At 44.4% G+C, this 26,256-nt stretch overlaps 1 protein-coding gene across 6 annotated transcripts in view; it reads left to right on the forward strand.

Moving 5' to 3' along the window:
• Positions 1 to 26,256, forward strand: part of CASK (peripheral plasma membrane protein CASK) — an 822,681-nt gene that overhangs the window by 706,315 nt on the left and 90,110 nt on the right. For all 6 annotated transcript variants that reach the window (XM_075887512.1, XM_075887514.1, XM_075887513.1 and 3 more), the window contains one exon: positions 6,352 to 6,438. In XM_075887512.1, coding sequence (XP_075743627.1) covers positions 6,352 to 6,438 — 87 coding nt within the window. The remainder of the gene's footprint in view (positions 1 to 6,351; positions 6,439 to 26,256) is intronic.

Here is a 26,256-nt window from a genome sequence, read left to right on the forward strand (position 1 = left end):
TAGGGGAGAGACGCTGGAAGTTGTAAAGGAATATGTTAACTTTCTAAAATAGTAATCGTGGAACCGGACCATGAGAGTGAAATAGGATGGCGTGCATCACATTCGCCAAGCATGCTCAAATCATGAATGGTAATCTACCACTAACCCCCAAGAGGAAGGGGCATGACAGTCGCATCTTGCCGGTTCTTACCTGCGGAGCAGAAATCTGGAGGCTTACAAAGAGAATTCAGCTTAAATTGAGGACTACGCAGCGAGCGATGGAAAAACAAAATGACAGATGTAACCTTAAGAGACAAGAAGAGATCAGAGTCGATCACGGAACAAACTGGAGTTAAGGATATCATAGTTGAAATCAGCAAGAAGAAATAGACATAGACCGAGCACGTATAGCACGTTGACGCAAACGCACGAAGGGGAGACAGAAAGTTAGCTGGACCTATCAGCTTGAAAAGTTCGCAGGTAGAACGTGGCAGCAAAGAGCCCAAGACCAGGTTGATTGGCGGAACATGAGAGAGGTATTCGCCCATCAGTGGGCGTAGTTAGGATGATGATGATGATGGTGATGGTGATGATGATGATGATTATGATGATGATGATAATAATGATATGATGATAATGATGATGATGATGATGATGATGATGATGATGATGATGGTGGTGGTGGTGGTGATGATGATGATGATGATGATGATGATGATGATGATGATGATGATGATGATGATGATGATGATGATGATCAGAGACACTGAAGTGGAGTGATTCGGAAATTTTGATCACGAAAGGTTACTTGACGTGCGCCTACATCATGCGCTAAGCCCTGGGGACGTACTGTACAATTTCGGTAAAATAAAGAAAGACAGTAGCTATTGCAATACGACCTTAGGAGTCAAGCGAAAGCTTTCCAAAACCTTCCAAAATGCACTTTCGATAACATTTCTTTGTTAACATCTGATTGATGGCTTAACGCTACGAGCCCATTTATAGAGTAAGCTTGTAAATAGTAAGTATTAAGATAGGTCGGCTCCAGAAACGGTGGGATAGAATGTGGCAACTGATGGGCCTATCCTTCCATCCATGTACAACAAATGTCCTCGCATGGCTCGCAATGATGTGTAAACACGGGCCGATGCGCTTGGTATTCTAATCAAGTGGTTTGGGAAGAGGCAATTCGAATGATTCTAATCGAGAGGGTAAACTAAAGTTCATTTTTCCCGAAACACCGTGTAACTAAGCTGTAGACGAGAATAGGAGCGCGCCAGACATGCACTCAACTCTGAACTGAAGTTCATTGAAAAAAAAAAACGGCCTTGTATATGCTTGAAGGTACCACGTGCTAAAGACAAAGCAGAGTAATATAGAATGGGAGTTGTCGGCAACAACCATCTAAAAGAAGTTTAGATACACTGTCTCTTTGGCGCACTGTGCCGGGGTAAATTATTAAAACAATCTTTACCGCTCCTTGCGATGTGGAAGGCTTCAACCATCTCGCGCGTTGTTTGATCTCTGTGTGTAAATGATGTCTTGGTGTCGGCAAAACTTGCGCAGCACTCAAACTCTCGGCAGTGCTTTGTAAAGTTGGAGAGCGTGTACCTGCGTGTAACTTGCTGCGTAACAGTAGCATAGCGATCCACACGACAAAAAGGAGGACAACAGCTGACAGACTGGCGCGAGCTGTTCGTTTGGCAGCTCAACTAACCAGCTGTAAATACATATATTCCCTCAAGTCGGCGCCTACTGGGTCTGTCTTCCTCCGAACAACGTGGTTGCTTTTATTTTTTAATCCAGTTATGAGTTCAGCGTATGTCCTGAGTAATCCTTCTTTCATTTATCGTTCAGTTAAGGGTTGTTTCATCAAATACTTCTAAATTATGCAGCTGTTCATCTTCGGAACAGCATGATTATGAGGTATGACGTGATTCGCAACTTTGTATGAATGGGCCACTTTTGGGTAATTAACGTGGCCCAGGTCTACGTTTGAGCTACCACATCATGATTGTTCAGGCTTAGCACGTCGATCTGGCTTCCTTGCCCTTGTCTTCTGCAGTCCGGCGTCGTTGATATCGCTTACAATAGATGTAGTGGTGATCTCCCCGTCCAGTTATTTAACCTTAGTGGACCACGAAGCGCGAGTCAGACGGGAACATTCGCTGCGACACGTGAAAATCAACCACGACATTTTCTTACTGTAACGATTTCATGCAGTTATTAATTTAGTTTGGCTGATCGTAGCGCGTCTAAATATTCCTATCACACCTCGTGTGTATTGCGTAACTACTCCACCTCCACACGCAATTATGGCTCAACAAAGTCACGTAAACCGATTTGCATCCACGCACTTTTAGTCTAGGGATATACTCTCCCGGGTCGTATTGCTCCACAGACAAACTACTGTAGCTAAGCCGCCATGTAGCTCAGTGATCCCACCGAGCGATCTAAGCATCGTCCTGCCGTAGCACACCACAGAGCCCGCTCGTACAAGTAACCCGAGGTGCCGGGGAAGGGGAGTACCACTTGAAAGATTGACCCCTGTATTCACAAACACTCCTCGACTCGACTTTCACCCTTCACTTCACAGATTTGAGCACTGCGCCACAGCTCAGCTCAAAACGACGCTGCGCTGCGCAATAATTGCAGCAGATTATTGCTGATATGCAGTGACTTCCATGCCTAAAGACGGCGCTCCAATCGTTTTTCTCAAGTGAAGGTGAAGCGTTGAGTGAATGGACGTTCTAGAATACGGGGGTGAGTCGGGCATGTTAATCTCCCTTCCTTCTCTCTTCGTCCTCCTCCTCCCCCACTGTAGCTTAAGTATTCCGCAACCCTATACAAGCAGTTACCGTGCCTGCTTAGTGACAGCGTATATATTGGTACTACTGTACTCGCGTGATATATACAATTTGTGTAACTCTAGCTTGTGCTTTTTTTACTGTAATAATTCATCGCACTGCACTGTTTGCTATCGTGCGACTTTCATTTTAGTGATTTGCAGGCTAGCGGTTAGTATCGATGCTGTCTAACACCAGCAAAGTACATATTTTAGGGGCGAAGCTCCTAAAGCCGTGGGTTTATCCACGCATGTCTGCGGCCGGTTCGTAACCGTGCACCTAGTTATATCACTCATTCAGCTGGTGGCGCTAGTATTAGTGACAGACAGACAGACGGACGGACGAACGGATGGACGCACAGATGGACGCACGGATGGACGGAAGAAAGAACGAACGGACAGAATGGACTGACAGAAGCACGGTCGGACGGATGCTTCGCTCTACTCATCATCATCGTTTCGGTGGATAGGCTGTGATTCTTATAGGTGATCGTCTTTTTGGGGTACTTCGACACAAAAATTTTGGTCTGTCTGTCTGTCTGTCTGTCTGTCTGTCTGTCTGTCTGTCTGTCTGTCTGTCTGTCTGTCTGTCTGTCTGTCTGTCTGTCTGTACACTTGTCTGCTTGTCCGCCGTAACAATACCCCAAACGCCCCCAAACGATACCCCAAATGGCCAACGGCATCCGCAGCGCCCACCAATACTGCTCAAGTTTTATGTGTTCATACGTGTGTTATTTTCAATTAAGAAGCAATTATTGTGCATATTTGAGGCACCATAACAGCACGTCAATATTCTGTATGTGTGTCTTCATACTAGAGAAGTGGGATAATCAGGGTGAAGAGTGGAAGTGCCTCAGACTGGCTGGCCGACGTTTCGATAGCAGGACCTATCTCTTTCAAAGGCGCCGTGTCATCCTAGGCGTAGATGACGTCCCCACTAACCCCTTTCAAACTAACACGCCAAAGATGACACGGCGCCTTTGAAAAAGATAGGCCCTGCTATCGAAACGTCAACCAGCCAGTCTGAGGCACTTCCACTGTTGACCCTGATTATCCCACTACGTTGTTTCCATCTGTCGGCTCCCATATAGATTTTGTATTTATACTAGAGAAGGCATGCATAAATATTTTAAGGACCCTAGCGTTTATAACGCTGCGCTGACAATGCAACAGTATTCTCGAAAAGGCAAGTGTTTCCAACGCTTTGCTAAGACCATAAAGACGAAACGGTGGTGGTACCTGCCCGTCGCTTTGCTTTCTACACTTTATCGCCTTCAAGAGGACGCGCATGCCTTCCTTCGTTTTCGAAGATAACTGCCAGATAGCACTCGTTTCTAACGTGTCTCGATGTGCTCGTTCGCCTTCTCTGCACGGATTGAGACACTAACACAGTGCCTCCGGAATACAATTCATCAATTTTCTCGCGCAGAACATCAAATAAACGTTTTGTTCCCTCTCTCCAGACGCAAGACTATCGTCTTTCGACGACATTTGCCGTGAAACATGGAGATTTGGGGCCAATTTTGTTTTCCCTATCTCTCTTTTGTTTTTCCTGTTTGTTGTTTGTTTTGCCATAACTCTCAAACTATCTTCGACTACTACTACTCAACTGTTTTGGAATGTTGTACGTCATTGTTTTTTTGTTACCTTAGCGAAACTCCGGTATATATTGATTTTAATGACGTGCAGTTCATTTTCAATATACGTATCTCCCATTCTGTGCTTCCGTTCTTACATAACGTGCCCCACAAGATCTGTAAAGTATCTCTATCTAAATAAATATGGGATACTTGTTTTCATATGTTTGCTTTTGGATTCTATGTTATATGGTGGCACTTTTGTGGAATTTCGTTTCTTCCCTATGAGTGCTGTTCTTTTCAGTCATTCGCTCGCACGCAAATTAACTGAGATTGTGGTTAAAGACAACCCAGAGGCATATGCATGTTCTAACGTTGGAACAATATTTGCAGTTTTTTTTACTCTTGAAGCACACCTATCTCGCGCCTAGACGCCTAGGCTCTCGGCGGCATACTCTCGCACCCACACGCCATTTCGTTTTGGACTGCCAAGGCATGTATTTCTAGCGCAAACTGAGTTAACACGGCAAATGGCAGCTCTGGGACTTTAATCTGCGATAAGGCGCCTGTTCACGCCGCTCCCGCATACAAGAGGTCGTTTGGGCACCATCTGCGCCTTCTCTGGATGCGAAAACAATCAGTGCAACATGAAGAGATTACTCAGCTCTATCTGTGAATGTTCCAACACCAGGCAGGAATCGTGCCGGCGCGGTGTTTTCAGATTGCACAGAGTTTCGTCCGCAATGAAATACACCGAGCTCCGCCGCCAGTGGATAAGTGCAATCAACCAAATAAACTACGAGCCCAGTAAAAGTGTACGAGAAAGTAAACCTAATGCGTGCATTCAAGCGCGACGCTTTAGAGAAGTAATGGCGTGTGCCTGTAGAATGTGGAACCAAATCATTGCCGTACTCTTTCGCAGGCCGCGTGGGCCAATAATAGGAAATATTACGACTCGTGCGTGTATGGACGCCTTGCGCACGTTTAGTACAAATGTCACAGCGTACTGTACCGCGATGCAAAGCAACGTCAACAGTGGAAAGCTTGGTCGAACTGCGACGTGCCTTGTGCCTTGACTGTCACTAGACAAATCTGCTTTCAGCCAGTGTAACCGTAGCAAAGAGCTTGATTTGTACACTCTCACCGTGTGTGTGTTCTGACCGTAATGCATGACTGGCAAATGAGAAGCACATGTGGTGCGCAAGCGCAAACCGAAGAAAGATTTTATCACTACAGTGACGCCGACTTAAAGCAAAAGTTTTGCCTCGCGACAGTCATGGCATGTCGCAGTTTGTTCGAGTCGAAAGCCACGCTTCCCGCTATTCGCGTTTTTTTGCAGAGAGATAGTACGTACCTGAAGAAGTTGCCTCTGCAGTCTGCGATGCGCGGGCTGTATACATTCCGGACTGCCGAGGAAGATCTTCTCGACTATCCACAAGAAAACAGCACATAATTCGAGGAGAGGGAAAGCGCGAAACATGCTTACAGCAGGACTCACGTTGGGAAGCATCGCGTTTGATTTGCGCAGCGTCTGCTCCCATGGCAGTTCAAGGTGTTGCTTCGCCGCGCTTGCAACAGATGGAGCGACGCGCGTTGTAATTATGGCGGCACGCACGGAGTCCGCTGTGTTCTGGTGTATACGCGGTGACATTTATGCGAATTTCGACTTCATTTTAGTGTTAGCCGTTAAAACAGGCCCGATTTGCTACAGCCAGTGCGTGGAAACTATAGGCAGGCAACAGAGTTCGTGGGTCCAATAGCGCCATAACAGTTTTAATGCTTTTGGAACATTCATTCAAGCGTACATGTTGAATTTTTGCGTATATAGTTCCGTATTATTAGATGCATTATGTCAGTGTGTTTTATCGTGTGTGTTTTTTACGTTTGTACCCTCACATAGCACAGCGTTTTCGCATATCTGACATTCGTTTTGTGGCTGATGTCGTGCAGGTTCTGGAGTGGATTCAGGACTGTCCGATGGAGACCACGCCGGACATGGAAGAGCTCCAGGCCATACTGTGCAAGCCGCACGTGCGGGTGAGTCGGGCGTCACTCTTTTTTTTTTCTTTCCGAATGCGCGCTATATCATGCGCGCACGCTTAGTGATTTCGTGTGCGCCCACGTAGCAACCTCATCTTTGAGCGGGCTTCGTGCGTTTGTGTTTTATGCACCAGTGTTGAGAAGTTGCGCAATCACATTACCCTCGCAACGGCTTTAGTCCGCACATAAATAAATAAATTAGTAAATAAATCAATAAATATACTTGGTGCGTACTGGACGGACTTTCGGAATAATCGATCGTTCAATTCGCGCTTCATTCAAGCATTTTCTTTTTTACAAAGCAAGCAGCCCCCCAACTGGGCAAAAAATTTCGCCAACTTAATCCTTTTCCCGCTTTTCCAGAGCAGCGAACTCGTTCGATCATTCGCGGCGATCTCTCTTTGACACGTGGCCTGCCTGTCGGAGAGAAAGCGGCCAACATCGCCCATTGTGTCAGTGTTTAACGCGCTCGCTTCTTTTTAAAGTCACCCCGCTTGACGCATGATGGCTGTTGGCGAGCGAGAAGTCTGAACAGTATAGCGTGTCACAGACTTTATTCAAAGAAGAATTTTTTAACACCATATCTGCGACTATCGCTATGCAGTTGGTTGACAAAGAAGCCACTGGAGCGTTAATTCTTTTGTCCCAGCTCTGCACACCCGGGAAAACCATAGTGCCCCCCTCCCTCAAACTTCCCTCAGTATTTCTCTCTCTCTCTCTCTGTTTTATCAGATCATAAGGCCTCTCGGCTGAATTATCCAGCCTTCTCTTTTCAATCTGCTAATCACAGCTCCCAGTAGACTTGCAGTTGTGCACTGGAAAAAAATTTTTTGTGTGTGCGTTGTGTTGCTTTTTTATACCATTATGTGCATTAGCTAATTAAGTGAAATTCGGAAATTCGTGAAAGTGTTTCAAGTTTCGTCGAGGCATAAACTATACAGGTTTATCTTGGTTGCGCAAGCAACTGTCACGTTTGAATTTTTTTTTCTATCGTGTGTAACAGCGTGGTTATCGCTAGATGAGCCGATGCCTCCATCACTCAACAAAAGTTCTTATCAAAAGAATTGTTTATGGATTATTTTTTTCGAAATTCGCTTTTCTTCTCTGTAATCGCTTTTCATGCAAGAATTGTGTGCTTTGTGTGCGTGATTGTCGCTACCGTGGTGCCTCATGCTCTATTAGCAAAAACAAAGCAAAGCTGAGTCCTTCTTTTCGCTCAAAAATTCATAAACAGAGCACCGCTTTATGAAGACCGGTCTCTGCTATCACTCTCACGCACGACGACGCTCCATATACACCGAACTTCCGGAACGGTGCCTCAAAATTCGCGTCTAATCAGATTTGCTTGTGAGACGCGGACAGTGTTTGCACATTCTTCAATATATATCTGATGAACAGCAATTTTATTTCTTTGGAATGTATGTTCGTTCTTGGAATCATGTAATACAAATGCCGAACCGATCTGACTCGCGGGGTTTATTTTATGCAACAGGCAACCGTGCGTACTCGTCGTTTTTGTGTTCTCGTGATTTTGGGTAACGCTAAGTACGGCTCATAATACGTAGTAGCAGAGTAGCAGTAAAGTGGGTCTGAAAATTATTATGCATAAAACTTAAGTACGATGCAACAGTCTTGGCTAAAAACAGTATTTCGCGATAGGTGGAGAGACGCTGGAAGTTGTAAAGGAATAGGCCTATTTAGGAAAAGTAGTAACCGCAGAGCCGGACCATGAGAGTGAAATAAGTTGAAAAATAGGGATGGCGTGGATCACAATCGGCAAGCGCTCTCAAATCATGAATGGCAATCTACCACTCACCCTCGAGAGAAAGGTATATAACAGCTGCATCTTGTCGTGTCTTACATATGGAACAGAAACCTGGAGGCTTATTTAGAGGGTTCAGCTTAAATTGAGAACGACGTAGCGACCGATGGAAAGGAAAATGATAGGTGTAACGTTAGGAGACAAGAAGAGAGCAGAGTGGATCAAGAAACAAACCAGAGTTAAGGATGGCATAGTTGAAATGAAGAAGAAATAGACCTGGGCCGGGCACGTAGCGTGTAGGCATCATAACCGCTGGTCATTAAGGGTAACTGACTGGATTCCCAGAGAAGGCAAACGCACGATGGAAACACAAGTTAGGTGGGTCGATGAGATTAACGAGTTCGCAGCTATAACGTGCCAGCACAAAGCACAAGACCGGGTTGAATGACGGATCGTAGGAGAGACATTTGCCCTTCATGCAGTGAGCGTAGTCAGAATGATTATGATGATGGCGATAATGATGATAAACGTACTGCTTTATGAACCGAATGAAGTTGCACCAAACGTTATTGTTGTGGATTGTTCTGGGGTGAAAAAGCCCTTTTTACTTGTTCTTTCCTTAGAGTGTATGTGCTCTTTGTTAGACCCCTCTAGGCATAGAGGTTCCTAATATACACTAGAAAGACTATTGCGCTAGTGTCATTGGGAGCTGCAATGCACGGCGCTTCAGCGAGCATGGTAATGATGGGTAGTACACACATTTCTCTAATTTTCTCACTTCTGGCCTGCTTCTGCCTCCGTGTGTGTTCGTGTGGCTTGGAGCTGCTTTTCATGAAAAAAAAATTAGCAAATGTTCAGCGTTTGCACTTTAAAACCTTATTCTTTTAGGCTTACCATTTCGAATCAGGTCACAAAGTTCAAAAGGGTTCGTTCTTTCCTTCAAAACAATACCGTAACCAGCAATAAACGAAGCCGCAAGTACGATTCGCCGCCCGCAAGTACGAAGACTAGGAAAATGTGTGTACTACCCATCATTCCTATGGCCGCTGAACGATCGCAGCGCCAGAATCCCCTCTAGCTAATTTTAGAAAACTCTGTGCCTCTAAGGGCTAAGACGTAGACGGTAGCCGGCACCATACTTACGCGTCAATATCTCCTTACATCATGCGAATAAAACAAACATATTCACTTACGGTTCTTGCTTTAAAGGTATTTGCGATGAGGTTAAAGTACCGTTTATACTATACTAGAGTGGTAAATAAAGTCAAACGAAGTATTCTGCGTGAGAAAAAAAATGGTGGCCACTTTTTACAGCGAAAGCCGTATATGGCTAGGAGAAGCGAAAATCCGTTCGCCAGCACTGTCATGGCCGGTTTGCATTGGTTGTGTTATCAGTTACGTCGTTCCCAAGCACGTGCGCTATTGGCTGCGTTGTTAGTGACGTCGTCGCACCGTGGCGCCGAGCCCGCGCGCAACAGATTCTCCCGAGACCTCCCGCCGAGTTGGCTCGCGATGTCAGACGCTTGCAACAACGCGACGTCAGTGTGATGATTGCGGGAGCGCGTTTGTCGGGGCGAACGCCGCTTTCGGTGGTAGTTGAAATAAAATGTGTTTATTCCTCCTCCTCCTCTCCAGTGGCACATTGACCGCCTGTGATTCGAAAACAACCTCTGTGATTAACGCATTGCGAATCGCATTCAACCTCTGATTACATTCCTGAGTGACCGTGGTCACGCGAGACACAATGTGAGGCATGTGAAATAAACACTGTGGTAAACTTCGAGCGAAAGGTGTGTCTCATCTCCTTAAGAAGCACGCACATGTAATCAGTAATTGGGAAACACTCCGGTGCACGTCGGGTTGAACACACTTCTAAACGTCAGGGCCGCACGTTTCACTTTTCCCTGATGAACCATTTGTATGGAGTGCTTGGGAGGTATTCTTATAGAAAAAAAGTAGCCAGTGTGTTTAGAAAAAATGTTCGACGATTTAATGTACGGTACACTCTTTTATGGGAGAGCATTCAACTGTCTGGTTTTAAAAAAGATATTCTTACAGCCGGCGGACGTCAATAACATTTCAACAAAACAGAACGTACACCTACACGCCCAAATGTGTTATAAAAAGACTTGTATAATATTTATAGTACATGCATACTTACATCTACATAGAAAATATGTTTAACAATTTAGAGTACTTAATACTCTACAATGGGAAAGCAGATAGCTGTCCCAGTTACCACGTAGAAAAGGCTGTGTTTACAAACATTTATTGTCACAAAAATTAATAACATTTCAACAGAATATTTTCTTGTGAGACATACATTAACAATGATTATAAAATAGACTTCATTTTCACACAACAAAGTCACACAAAAATGTGTCAGAAAAGGACACATACGCATATACATATTGCAAGAAAAACAAGAGGCCCAAATAAAACATGAATATGTACATTTCACGTATTTACATGTTAACATGTCATTTCTGCCGACACATCGACACATCAGCCTACCAATCTCAGGCCGGCCGAAAGACAAGTTCCACTAGTCTGTCACATACCGACACAAAAAGGCAAGACCAGTGCCGAAGGAATTTCCTCTTCACCGCGGAAGAAGAGCTCCTCCGACAAAACAGATAGCAGCTCCGAGTACAAGCGCTCAATAGGATCGGAATGAGCTCGCGGCGACGGCGGCCCGCTGCAACCGCCTCGCAGTGGTTGCGCCAGAGGCAGAAAGAACCGGTAACAATGAGAATTGGAGCGAAGCGGCCTTACTAACAATGCCCAGAAATAAAAGAAGCGATTTACTCTGAGGCTGTAAATCCAGCATATGCGGCTCTTCACGAAACAAGAGCAATGACGCAATGTGTCAGAACATGCTGATTTGTTTCCCGAAGGGAGCAGTTTGGGCATGTTGCTGACTGGACCATTATATACCTCTCGAGGCGGTCGAGAGTGAGAAACATACTCCATCCCAGGCGCCACATGAAGTCCCGGAGGTGTCCAGGCAGAAAAGAAGCTGTTAACGCGCTCCAAGACGCCCCGAGCGAGCACGGTGGGCTGGGGTAACCAATGGAAGCAACGAAGCAGCAGTTGTCTCAACTATGTGGTTCTTCAACACATCTGCGCCAGGACAGGTTTACTGGGCATGGCGAAAAAATGCAACTGCCGGTGCAAAAAAAAAAAGCGAAGGAAGTGTTATTGACCGTGGCCCCCTGTTAAGGTGCACATTAGATCAAATGCTGAAGGTCAGTAGGGAGAAAAGACTTTATTGAACAATGTGGGCCGGCAATTCGGTCTCGGTGGCTTTAGGGGGCGGCTCGTAGTCCCTGGACTCAGGCGGCGTCCTCGGCCTGGCGGAAGGCCCAGAGTTAGTCATTCAGCTCCCAGCGGCGGCGACGCCGACGAAGAAGGTCCCCCGCGGCTCCCGCAGCCTGGGCGGCGGCAGGAACGAGTGCGCTCGAGGCTCCCTGTGATTTGCTATTGACGGCCGCTATAGGCGCATCGCGATTGGGGGCGTTTTTACGACTGTCCTCACCGTGGCACTCCCAGAGCTTGTGGCTCAGCATTGCTCTGTGCCCGCACGCTTTACACATATCGATGGGGTATAGGTTCGGGTAGAGGTGGCGTACAACGACCGGGAGAGAGTAGTAACACGTTTGGAGTAAGCTAAAGCTTACGGCATCGCGCCTGTTTAATTTCTCGTGCGGTGGCGGGAACCTACGCCTTTCGAGCTTGTAGTGTTGGGTGATGTCACGGAACGTTTTAAGACGATCACCCCATGACCATTCTGTATCTTGTTGCAGAGTGCCTATCAGAGTGTCTTACCCAAAAAATACTATGCAAGTGTTCGTGCGGAAGATTCCTTTCCTTGCACTAGACGTAAAAGGAAGCGCAGTGCCAGAAGCCGACAATGTATGCACACCGAAGAGAAAGCAAAGCCTCCCTGAGAACGCTGCTGCCTCAGTGCCGCATGACAGACCAACTGACGCCACTGTGCCCAGTGTGTGCGTGCGTCAACCCTACAATGGAGTATATTGGGCCATTCATGATGCGCCCGCAGCCGTTTTGCTAGCTCCACATATACCAAACTTGGTGTTACGTGACGTCAATGGATAACGAAATATATTACTGGTGCAAACATAATATTTCTGGCATGCGTGTCATGTAAGAACATGACAACATACCACGCTCATAGCGTGCTCGCGGCCGTTTCGCTAGCTCCACTTATACTAAATTTGATATCACGTGACGGGAATAGATGACAAAGGTAAACGACACATCCAAACATGATAATCATGGCACGGAAGTCATGCACGGCATAATTTACCTCCACCTCGTACCATTGTGCTGATCTTAAAGTGACATATCAAAATTTCTTATTCGTGCTTCGCATATGATCGATTCCCACTGTACGTAGGATCTGCCATTTTTTTTTTGTTTCTGTATGCTGTCTCTTTTGTTGTGCTTCATAATCGTCGCTTTTCGGTCTGTCATTTGAAGCGGTGGTGAATGAGAACTGTCGCAATACTGTCGGCTGGAAAATCACCAGCCACCTATTAGCCGCGTGCCTCTGGGGCATCGCGTGCGGCAAGCATTTTATCGCATTTCTTTCTAATTGCGCTTGCGGCACTGCGGCATATTCTTCTGAACGCCAAACCACGCGGCGGAACCTTTACTTTGTCATTTCCGGGTGGAAATTGCATGTATGACGTCGTTGGGAATAAGCATGTTGAGTGACCTGGAATAACATTTGTGTACGTGTAACGAATGTCAATGGCGGATGCTCCGCTGTTACTGAAGACGCCGATGATGATCGGTGACTGTAGTTGTCACTCGCGTTGCCGAGGCACGCCAGTACAGAAGACTGGCGTTGGTGCAGCAGCTTACGAATGGCCAGGAGCAGTCGTACATCGTAAACGGCGATGGTAAAGTCCGATTGAGAAGTTCCGTGTTGACGAGAACCTCGTATTTTGTAATGTTGTACGTCGTAAAAGGTTCAGACGTAGCTTGGCGAAAATCTCTCTGTGAGGCAGGTCTGGCTACTGGCGAGCGCGGCCGTGAATGACAACTACAGCCACCGATTATTGTCGTCAGCTTCAGTAACAGCGGAGCGTCCGTCATTCACATTCATTGATTGATTGATATGTGGAGTTTAACGTCCGAAAAGCACCATATGATTATGAGAGACGCCATAGTGAAGGGCTCCGGGAATTTCGACCACCTGGGGTTCTTTAACGTGCGCCCAAATCTGAGCACACGGGCCTACAACATTTTCGCCTCCACCGGAAATGCAGCCGCCGCAGACGGGATTCGATCCCGCGACTTGCGGGTCAGCCGTTATTCCCATTCATTCCAGTGGATAAAGAAAACACACGCAATGGAGAAACTGGGGTGCAATATTTCAATTCTGGAATTGTCGTATAAATCACGAAGAAATTTCGGTAGATGTTTACTGGGCGTACACTATTTTGGTTGGAACTCATGCATGCAGTAAGCACCGATACGAGAGCGCTGTCCGAAACGAAGACACTCGTAGTGTCTTAGTTCCGAACGAAGAAACTCTTAGTGAAAGCTCCTAAAGGTCTTCAGAGCTGATGTTTTGGCCCAAATAGAAGAGAATTGCCTAATATAACAGCGCGTACACATTTTGAATTTGTCATTGTTGCTGACAAAAAAATCCGCGTACTTCTTTCAAGCTTGTGAGCTCCTGCTTCCCCAACTCAATTTATAAGCACAGAGAACCCTTTGATATTGCGAAGTTTTACATTAAAATCGCGGCCCTGTCGACCATGGCAGTGTTTCCAGCGACTTTGATGAAGGTGATGTCTTCGAACATGACCTCAACATTCTAGCGTTCGAGCTACGAACGCTCTTAAGGTACAAGGAATCAGGTGGTTTCTGCACCCCAAAAAGGGCTAGATACCAGTCATCTATGGAGCACCACCATCATCATGGTCATCAGGTGCGTCAGTGTGTTGGTCAGCCATGTTGACTCTTGCCTGTGTATCTACTGTAAAATACGCACAATCAACCCCATAACAATGTTGTTCAATGAAAACCTTTCTAGTATTATTGCAGCGATTGCCTTCAGCACAGTACACTCGTTTTTATCACTCTGCTTCAACGCATATTTTTGGGCTGAAAAATGGTGACGTCACAAATTAGCTCCATGAGTTATCCTCGATGTTCTTACGTAGAACAGCAAGTACTGGCAACACATGCTACGCGTGCAGAAAAAAAATAGCGTGCGTAATTTTCCACTTCATCATGATATGTGGGCTTTTACATCCAAAAATTATGGTATGAATTTGAGGGACGCCATAGTGAAGGGCTCCGGAAACTTCAACCACAACCTGTTCATTAACGTTCGTTGGCATCACACGGTACATGGGCCTCTATTGTTTCGCCCCCATCAAAATGCGACCACCGCGGCTGGGATCAAACCCGTGGCCCTCGGGTCAGATGCCATGCACGATCTTTTTGCACTTGTGGGCTGCTTCCTAATATGTTCATATATGAGATGCGTTCCTTGGCACAGACGTTAAGTGTATGTGCATAGAAAAAGTGTTTAACGAGTTACAGTACTTCTTACTCTACTGAGGGAGGTCACAGTGCCGTCCCAGCATGTAGGCACCAATACGTGTAAACTTGTACCGTCCTTCGTTCTGCTCGTATATTTCGATGGCTTCGTAGGCAATAAATTTGGCACCTGCAATCGACCACACAGAAATGTGGCCTTTTAAGGTACACCACACACATCCGTGCATCGGTATGCGCCTTTTTTTATTAGTAATTGATTATCTCTCGACTGCTAGTGCTCAGCCGTTTCAGGTATGGCAATACAATTTTTTGTTGGGGTAAGACTTCATTTCGCGTCACCACATTTTCATAGTTGCCCGTATATTAACGCATGAGCGTCGTCACTGCCTCTAGAAACTGAAGTGAGCTTTCATTCCCGCCTAAGAGGAAAGACACGTTAAGTAGGGAGCAGTGTGCAATACGATGCAAAAAAAAGAAAAGAAAAAAAGAAACAAACAAACAAAGACAGAAAGAAGGAAAAACAGAAAGAAAGAAAGACAGAAAGAAAGACAGAAAAAAGAAAGAAAGAAAGAAAGAAAGAACGACAGAAAGAAAGAAAGAAAGAAAGAAAGAAGGAAAGAAAGAAGGAAAGAAAGAAAGAAAGAAAGAAAGAAAGAAAGAAGGAAAGAAAGAAGGAAAGAAAGAAAGAAAGAAAGAAAGAAAGAAAGAAAGAAAGAAAGAAAGAAAGAAAGAAAGAAAGAAAGAAAGAAAGAAAGAAAGAAAGAAAGAAAGAAAGAAAGAAAGAAAGAAAGAAAGAAAGAAAGAAAGAAAGAAAGAAAGAAAGAAAGAGTGCATGGCTGATACTTCACCTCCGCTATAGGCTCCATACGAACTACAGACTGTAAGGAAGATGTAGCGGCGCTCGGGCACGGGCGTATGATCAGCTAGAGAGTGGGGGAGAAGAATAAAGATAAAGAACAGCCGGGCCAGCGCACATGAGTTGTCAAGTCCCTTGACACCCACAGCGTGTGTGGCGCACACCCATGCTGTGGAATTGGAAAGAACTAGATAGCTTCCATGAAATATTTTATTATAAAAAGGTTATGATTTATATATTTACGAAAAAAGATGAAACAGGATGAATTTGATAGTGGTAAAACAATTCGGCAGATCCCACGTACCTGAGAATCGACGTTATGCGAAAATGAGGAGGGAAGGTGACCGTGCTGCAATTTTTTTATTGAGCGACACGTCATGAATGACGCTAAATATATGTACAAATGTTGCACGCACAGACATATGTTGAAGAGTTGCAGATGTTTTTATAACCAGTTGTTTCTTCTTGCACAACGATGCCAACGGGAACATGCGTATTGGCAATACCAGAAGCTGGTACGAAGCGCAGATGCTCGCGAGAATGCTGGCCCTGCACACTGCTACATAAATCAACTTCAGCGCATGGCACATAACCACAATTGACGGTAACCCGACGGGACGGCTGTATAAAGGGAGTACATATGTAATGTTCATAAAACTTGGTAGACAGCACTGCAACCATAATTGACGTTTCAGGAAGATTAGCTTCTATTTGAAAAAAAGAGGCCAGGTCTGCGCAGAAGCCGCAGCACAGTCACAGCGAAAGCTATAGAAGAGCGGTCTTTCAGAGTCTTTTCGAAAAACTCATTGGGTATCTGCTGCAAGCACACACTACGGCATTATTATTAAAAATTTTAGGGTAGCAGCCCGGCATTCACTATCCTATTTTTCGTCATATTTCTGAGAAGCGTGGTATTCGCTAAACAATTGCAAGGAATTTCGTGCCAATTGTTTATGCAGTGGCTGACGATGATGAGGAATTATGCCTGAAGTGGGTATGCGCCACAGTTTATAGCTGAACAAGAACAAGCCTTTGTAATGGTTTCGAGCATTGGACGACCCACTCGTTACGCTATTCGCATTGGGCGACAACTGCTTGTTTTTTCACTGTTTTAAAACGCTTTATAAGTCGTATTAACGCGATTGCTTTCCCGACATAAGGCTTGCCTAAGGCAAGTGGGTGGGTGGGTGGATGGGTGGATGGATGGATGGATGGATGGATGGATGGATGGATGGATGGATGGATGGATGGATGGATGGATGGATGGATGGATGGATGGATGGATGGACGGACGGACGGACGGACGGACGGACGGACGGACGGACGGACGGACGGACGGACGGACGGACGGACGGACGGACGGACGGACGGACGGACGGACGGACGGACGGACATGCTCAAAGGCACCGAAGTTCGCTAAGTAATGCTTCGCATTTATTAATTAACTGTGTTGTCTCTTGTTTGTCTCACAACTTTAGTTGTGTGTGTTAGTGTTCATGTTTCAGTGTACATTTAGTCTCTTAATTCATCATCATCATTTCATCATTTATTTTACCCTTAAGGGCCTCTCTCGGGGCATTACATAAGGGGGGGGGAGGGAACAATCCAAGTACAAATTTCAATGAAAATGCAGTTCATGGTTACAGTTTTAGAATTACTAAAACGTACAGGTAGCAACAAAAAACAAAAAGAAAACAGAGCATGTCAAACGAAATATTCAACAGTCAATTCGCGGTCAAAAATATACAGGCGGCAGAGAACAAACAACAAAGAAAGACAAACAGCGATTAAGAGTCAAGGGTAGCTAGTAATAAATCTCTAAATTTAACAGCAACTTGTTCGCTGACAATAGCATCCGTCAAACCGTTCCACTCATCAATAGCCGTTGAAATAAATTATTTATTAAAAGCGTTAGTAGAACCAAACAGACGTTGGATACTCAGGGAATTAAATAGGCGACGAGATGTTCGGACAGGCGGAAGTAAAAGTGAACCATGTAGGTGAGGAAAGCTGTAGTAAAGTTTGTGAAAAAGACAGAAACGTGAAATTTTGCGTCGAGCTGACAAAACAGGGAGACCGGGGGATGATTTGATTTGACTGATGCTTGCTCGTTTGTCGTAATTTGCGGAGATGAATCTGGCGGCACGATTTCGGACGGATTCAAGAATGTTAATTAGGTATATCTGATGAGGGCTCCAAATTGCAGATGCGTATTCCATTTTAGTACGAACAAAAGTTTCAAAGGCCAATTTGCGAAGGCTTGCAGGTGATAATGACAATGATCTCCTAAGATAGCCAAGAGTTTTTGAGGCATCGGCAGCTAGTTTGGTAATATGCTCGGTCCAGGTTATTCTGCTTGTAATTACAACGCCCAGGTATCGGTAAGAATCCACTTGGGATAACACTGTCGAGTTTAATGAATACGGATAGATGACGTTAGTGTGTTTTCGTGAGACAGGCATGAACTTACATTTGGAAGTATTCGGCCTCATCATCCACTGAGCGCACCAGTTATCAATGATGTGTAAATCTTGCTGTAGTATTAGCTGATCTTCGGGAGTTGATATGCGACGGTAGATGACGCAATCGTCAGCAAAAAGCCGAACCGTTGATGAAATGCCGGAAGGAAGGTCATTTACGTAAATTAAAAAGAGGAGCGGGCCGAGAACCGAGCCCTGAGGGACGCCAGAGATTACTGGAGTAGTATCAGAATGGGCACCACCGACAACAGTGAATTGCGGCCGGTGGGTTAGGAAGCACTTAATCCATGATAAGGTCAGCGGATCGAGGGAAAGTGAAAAAAGTTTGTTGATTAGTCGTTGGTGAGGGACGAGATCGAAGGCCTTTGAAAAGTCGACAAAAATAACATCAGTCTGAAATGACGAATCAAGGTTGAGATGAAGATCAGTCGTAAATTCAAAAAGTTGAGTTTCGCATGAGAGCCCTGAACGAAAACCATGCTGCTTATGAAAAAAGAAAGAGTGATCATCGAGGTGACGAGCAACATGTGAATATATTATATGTTCCATAAGTTTGCAAGCGATGCACGTTAGTGAAATGGGGCGATAGTTAGATGGGTCAGATCACTTGCCAGACTTGAAAACTGGTACAACCTTCCCAAGTTTCCAATCATCTGGGATGAAACCTTCAGAAATGGACTGTTTAAAAATTATCCCCAAAAATTTACTAGAAATGCTATTAGTAGCCTTTAAAACTTTGACAGGAATATTTTCAGGTCCGGGGGAGCTGGATATTTTTAATTTCTTTATCAGACTGCTGATGCCTTCGGAGGTAATGTCAATGGGCGGAATTTGTGAAAAATTAGATCTCGGCATGACTGGAATACTATGAAGTGGTTCAGAAGTGAAGACTGAAGTGAAGTAAGTATTCATAACGTCCGCCCGCTGTGGGAGAGGAACGTAAGAACCATCGGAGTTGATTAAGGATATATTGTGCGTGTTATTTTTAGGGTTGAGAAGTTTCCAAAACTTCTTTGGATTAGTTCGGGCAATGTTAAGCAAGTCATTATGAAAAAAATTTTTTTGGAGCGCTTCAGCAAGTGAGTGTATTCACGAAGGCATGCGAAATATCTGTTCCATTTTGATATTGACTCAAAGCTTTTAGCAGCGCGAAAAAGACGTTTTTTTTTTTTCTTTTGAGATAGTTTCTTTAGGAGATTAGAATACTAGGATCGCTGAGCATCGCCTGGAACATGAATAAGGGGGACGTGGTTATCGATAAGGGTTAATAATTTCTGCTTGAACAATAACCAGTTTTGGTCAACTGTTCGGGTAGAAGCAGACAGGGTGAAGGAGACCAAAAATTTATTAAGTTCAGAGTTAATCGTCGAGAAGTTGGCGTTGTTAAAGTCGCGTATTAATTTTTTCGAAGGTCTTCGCGAAGGTAAGGCAATGGACAATGAAAACAATACAACATTATGGTCACTCAGACCGGGAATGCATGACACTGACTGAATTAAATCTGGGTTGGAGACAAGAACAAGATAAAGAGTGGTTGTGCCACGAGTTGGCATTGTGACTGATTGCGATAAGTTAAAAATGAGACACAGTTCGAGGAAATCTCTGGATTGTCGTGAAGTAGCACACAAGTTGTCCCAGTCAATATCAGGGTAATTAAAGTCCTCGCATAGCAAGAAGTTTGCGTGAGGAAACCGGGATGTCAGATCAAAAAGAACATTTTGAAGGTCATCTGTGAAAAAGTGGTCGCAGTCGGGTGCGTGGTAACAGGCTATAAGAATGTTTTTGCACGTGGGAAGGATTATTTCAACGCAAATAATTTCAAAATTCGTACTGATTGTCACAGTTTGGGAGGGTAGGCTGTCTTTCACGAAAACTAAAATACCACTTCTCTGCGTCTGTTCCTATCAAGTCTGTGAGACGTGAAATGGGTGTTGCTGTGACGTAATTCATTGTCGTGAATATCAAGGGTTAGCCATGACTCAGTTAGGATTGCGATTTCGGTGCTGGTGTCCTCAAGGAGAGTTTGCACAGCTTCCTTTTTGGGCATATAGCTACGGATATTCGTAAGCAGGATAGATGTAGTTTGATAAACTACATCTATCCATATAAAAACTACATCTACAATATAAAAATTGTGACTTTATATTTATTTATTTATTTATTTATTTATTTATTTATTTATTTATTTATTTATTTACAGATACTGCTAATCCCATTTGGGATTTTAGCAGGAAGGGCATTTCATAGAATGTGAACAATAAAAAAAAGAGAAAAAAAAAACAAATCATTTGGGCTTTCAAGTTATAACACAAACATACACGAGGGGAATACATGTTGTGGGCTAGGCACTCTTTAGCACAGGGTAATTGTTTGAAAAAGGAATGAACAGTAAAGGCGTAACATAATTTGCATCGTACCTAGTGTGACGAGCATGACAAACAAGTCCCGCAGTATATAGAATAAAACAACAATCAATGTTCATACTCGTACCTATGACAACCTGACAACAACTACCTTCTTTATTAATTTAACAAAAACACAAAATTCGTACAGAACACGAGTAATTCAGAGAGTCTGCAATGTAAACGGGTTATTCGTTGTCGCCTTGTAAATGCTCTTTTACTGCCGCGGTAAAATTATCCAGTGAAGTACAGTGAAGTATAGAAGGTCTCAGCCGGTTCCATTCTCTTATTGCCAATGGGAAGAATGAATATTTAAATGAATCTTTGTGAAATGAGCACTCGTCAAGCATTTCAGAATGTGTGTGACGCGTCAGTCTTGTTTGTGCAATAGAAAGGTATTTGGATGTATTAATCTTTATCTCTCCATGTATCAGTTGGTACATGAACCGTAGTCGTGCTAATTTGGCTCGGTTTTGAAGAGTTAGGATTCCAGCTTTTTTAATAAGTTCAGTGGGTGAGTCAGAAAATCGATACTTATTGTATATAAACCTAATTGCTTTCCTCTGAATTCCTTCTAACTTGTTAATTTTGGTGACAGAAAATGGGAACCAGACAATATTGGCGTATTCTAACACAGGTCTGACGAACGTTTTGTGCGCAATTAGTTTTGTTTCTGTAGGAGCTAATCGAAGGCGTCGTCTAAGGAACATCAAGCGCCGTAACGCAGCTGAGGTTACTATGGATATGTGGGAGTCCCACCTGAGATCCTGGGTTATTGTTAGGCCGAGGTATATATGTTCGTAAACTCGTAGCATGGGAATGTTATTAATGATGTAGGGGAAAGTAGACCTGTTTTTTTTCTAGTTATTGTCAGAAGAGCGGATTTTTTGGCGTTAATTGTCATTTGCCAATCATCGCATCATTTTGACACGGTTTCTAGGGCATTGTTTAGCGCTATATGATCTTCGTGGGAGTTAATTTCATTGTACAGTATGCAATCGTCGACGAAAAGCTTTACGGTAACAGGAATATTCAGCGGTAAGTCATTAATAAATATAAGAAACAGCAAAGGTGCTAGGACGCTGCCTTGAGGTACTCCGAAAGTTACTGCTGCTATAGAGGAAGTTTCATTATTTATCTCGACGTACTGTGTCCTATCAGATAGGTAATTTTTAATCCAGCGAACAATCGAGCAATTTCCTATAGCTGACTGAAGTTTCTTAATTAATTTTTTGTGTGAGACACGATCGAAAGCTTTTGAAAAGTCTAGTAGGATGAGGTCTACTTGTTTTTGGTTATCAATGCTCGAAGACAAGCCGTGTATCAGTTCAGCTAGCTGAGTTACTGTCGATAGCCCTCCACGAAACACATGTTGGGAAGGTGACAAAAAGCGTTTTTGCTCGAGGTAAGTGGTCAAATGTTTAAGAATTATGTGTTCCGAAATTTTGCATACTGTGCATGTTAAAGATATTGGTCTGTAGTTTGATTCATCATTTGTGTTATCGCATTTAGGTGTCGCGATTATTTTTGCCTTCTTTCATTCTTTTGGGACAGTACCTGTCAGGAGGGATTTGTTGAAGATGACATATAAATACTTTGCTATCCATTCGGCATACCTTCTTAGGAATTGGTTTGGAATCTTGTGAATATTATATTATATGGCACGCCTTGCTTACATCAATATAGATTTTGTTTTAATTGCTGACCTAGAAACTACTCCTCCAACCCACTTTACTGCACATAAAATGTTTGTCTTAAATAACTCTAGTCGACGTTGCGCTTTTACGTCAAACCAGCAAGCGAGCATCGATACATACAGACACGACTTTAGGGCCCCGTCCATCATACTTAGATCGCTAGCGCAGTCATTGTAAACTACGTCGACTCCAGCGCAGACCTCAAATCCACACTTTCGAAGTTCTTCGGTGACATTCGGTGAACATTTCGACGGCTCACCACCGAATGCGAGAATTCTGCGTAGATGAAGCTCCTTTAAGTTCTGCCTAGTCTGCCTAATCCGTCGTCGCTGTCACGTGCCAGAAGAAAAAAGGGAGGGGGAAGATGGGTTCGCGAGAATCTTCGGCGCACGACATCACTGTAGTCAGAAAAGTCAGCCTTCCAAAGAAGCCTTCACGTTTGGCGTATTAGCGGAAGTTTAAATGCGTTTTTCCATCGGTTTCTATGGCATTCTCGTCCGAAACGGCTGTTCAATTCCTTCCTCTGGTTCAAACATACTCGTTCCTTAGTTAGCAGTCATAAACTACGCCTTCCACTTTAATGCATACGTGGACTATACTTGACTACCGCCAGCGTAGAAGACGCATTGCTATACCTGGTGCTTTTTCTGTGATATGTCTTCATGAATGACGAAGCTGCTTTCCCCCCCCCCCCCCCCGTTGTGCAAGGATGGCGCTTGTTTAATGGTTACGGCACCTGGTGGGTTCCATCCCATCGCGGCGGTCGCATTTCAATGGGGTCAGAATGGTTGAGGACCGTGTCCCGGCCACTAAATATTTTGCGGTCATGTCAGTGCGCTGTGCAGTGTCGATGCACGTCAAGAAAACAACAGGTGGTCGAAATTTTCAGATCCCTTCACTACGACCTATTCCGCTATCATTGTGTATTTTTGGACGTGAAAACTTTCGATATTATTATCGTTCATGGCTCTCAGCTTCGTCTATTTACGTTTATTTATTTATTATTGTGATAGATTATATGGACACTCTCGGATGGGTTTCGCCGCCTACGTCGATGTCATGCACGGTATATGTATACCTATTTATATACTCAAAACGCAAGAAAAAAATTCCAATTTTTTAGAGCACGTTCGCTTTTATAAAGTTTGATCGCATTGAAATCACATTATTAACGGTAAGTACAAAACACACACACCGAGAAAATGTTCAAGCTTTTTGAACATCACCCGCAAAGCTGCGATGTTCAAATATATATATATATATATATATATATATATATATATATATATATATATATATATATATATATATATATATATATATATATGCTTGTGCCAAATCGCACAGAGGTACAATCACTAACTTAGCGCCATAGGCATGTGGCTTTAATTTTGAAATCGTCCAAAGACAACTGTTCTCGCTGACGCTAAGCCTGGTTCGATATTCCCTCCAAACGTGGAAAAAGTGCGTCACGGCTTAGCGTCACTGGAAAGTCTTCCATCTTGGCCATGTTAACGTCTCGTTAATCCGAGTTGGCGAGACCGACGCGCGAGAGCTTTGTGACCACTCTGTAGTGTAATAATCCAGCATAACAGTTGGACAGGTCGTGCGCGTGTCATAAACATATAGATGACGTGTGAGGCGGTTTTATAGATGCGTCTGAATGCGGCCGTGTTGGAGTGGTATCTCCGCCGTTTTTACAGAGAAGTAGTCTTAGTCATACTCTACTATGTCATCGTCGTCGTCGTCGTAGTAGTAGTAGTAGTAGTAGTAGTAGTAGTAGTAGTAGTAGTAGTAGTAGTAGTAGTAGTAGTAGTAGTAGTAGTAGTAGAAGTATCAGTGGCAGTAGCGGCCACAGTAGATGTCACGCAGTTGACGTGATAACGGGGTGTGCATAGACAAATAACACAAACTGGTGGCGCTAATAATGCCTTTTTTCTTCAAATAGGTTAAACAAAATGTTCATGATGATGGAAATGACACTAGGTACGACCGTGAAAGCATTTCGCACTATCATTATTTACATTGATTCGATACACTAATTGTAATAAATCAAGAATTAAGCACACCAGCTATTCACAAATATATTACTAAAAAAAACCTTACTCACTCTCGCTCTAACCACTTCGCTGTTCGACGTCGCAGAACTAGTTGGCATTATGTGTGCGTGTGCCTGAGAGAGAGAGAGAGAGAGAGAGAGAGAGAGAGAGAGAGAACGAAGCGAAACAAGGCGGCGATGACCCTATAGGCTCGGTGGACAAATGTTGCAAACGTTCATGACATCGTGCTGGAACATTTATGTTTCGAATTTCGCGCAGTCGACATGATTCATGCAAAAGTATACACAATTCAGAGTGCAATCCGGAAAGTATTCCACGTAGTGCTTGAGCAAAAATACAGTTTGTGCGCTCAATGGCACTCCTTGAACAACAAAAATAACTCGCAGTAATGCGTGGCCTAAAGTATGTCTGAACAAAAGAGAGAGAGAGAACGACCTTCGTTTACCGTGCTTTGTTTTTTTATATAGCTTCTCCATGCGGAAAAAAGAAGGGAGATAGCCATAAAACAAGTGGCTCCTGCGGCCTCTCCATAAATCTGGCTTGCTGGCAGTCGTGGATGAAACATGGGCTTTTCGAGATTTGCGGTCGGATTCAGTGCGCTCTAAGCGAAGTCGCTTCGAGCAAGACACAGGCGCTGCGCGTGTCTACGCGGCACACTGACTACCATTTCTCATTCCGTTCTTTTAGTGACTCGAGTTTTTGAGGTTATTTCTTCTTACTTTTTCTTCAAGTTTTTACGACATCTTGATGCTTATTTTTGTCCTTGTATTTTTTCTGCAGCTTCCCATTTCTTCGTTCTAAACTTTTTTGTTCTTGCTGTAGTTTTCTTGTCTTCAGTGTCACAACAAATGTACCTCATTTCTTTGGTCTTGAATCAACTTTTTTTTACAACATTACGATTACAGTCTATGCGTATGATCTTTGTACCCTGAATATTTCCGTTTCGTATGTCCGATCTCGTACTAAACATTTAGATGCGAAGCGTCTTACAATCGACCTCAATCCGGGGTGCGGTGCGAAAACCCTTACAGCGCATGGGCGCCCCTGCCCCTTTCTCCTCTCTTAAGTCCTCCTTTTCTCTCGCCTCGCAACGGCGACACAGACAGCGTAGCGTATACGCTCGATCCGCCTCTCCTATAGGCATCCCTCCCCGCGGCGTCTACACCCCCTTGCGCATGCGCGTCCCCTCCCCTCTCTTTCCTCGCATCTCCGACGCAGGCAGCGTATGCTAGCGCGCTTCTTGATTAAGTACACTGACTGCTCGCGTTGCACAACCAATCACTGGATACCCCGTATATACAGGCACTGGATCTCGATCTCCACGGTAGTACTGGTGGGAGATGTCTCCTCTGAGTTGTTGAACAACAAAAAATCGTAGCGTGCGTGTTAACTACAAGCGGACTGCGGGTTTCTGCGTCCGATCGGAGTATTCTGTCTCTCGTTGTCCATTAGCAGTGATTGCCATGTTTCCGTAGGCAACACTGGCATCACAGCTTTTTTTCAGCCTCCCCAGGTTTCTCTCCAGCGTAACGCCATGATGAGCGCCAGTGTCAACGCCGCAGCCAGTGAAAGCTTTAGCGCCCGCTGCTTCGCATCTACACGTAGGTCCTTTCAGCAGGAGATGGTGTAATTTTTTTTTTAGGGGCGAAGCTTCTTAAAAGCAGGGGGTCACGCGTCTTTGATGTACGTAGTTCCCCGCAACGGTAGTCTAGGGGCTAAGGTACTCGGCTGCTGACCCGCAGGTCGCGGAATCGAATCCCGGCTGCGGCGGCTGCGTTTCCGATGGAGGCGGAAATGCTGTAGGCCCGTGTGCTCAGATTTGGGCGCACGTTAAAGAACCCCAGGTAGTCGAAATTTCCGGAGTCCTCCACTACGGCGTCTCTCATAATCATATCATGTTTTTGGGACGATAAACTCCACATATAAATCATCATCATCATCAATGTAGTATTAGGAAGCCACCTCTAGTTTTGTCCTTTGAATGTATGCTGGATGTTGGTACTTGTATGTGATGA

Source organism: Rhipicephalus microplus, chromosome 1 (genome assembly GCF_043290135.1).
Source record: "Rhipicephalus microplus isolate Deutch F79 chromosome 1, USDA_Rmic, whole genome shotgun sequence".
NCBI lineage: Eukaryota > Metazoa > Arthropoda > Arachnida > Ixodida > Ixodidae > Rhipicephalus > Rhipicephalus microplus.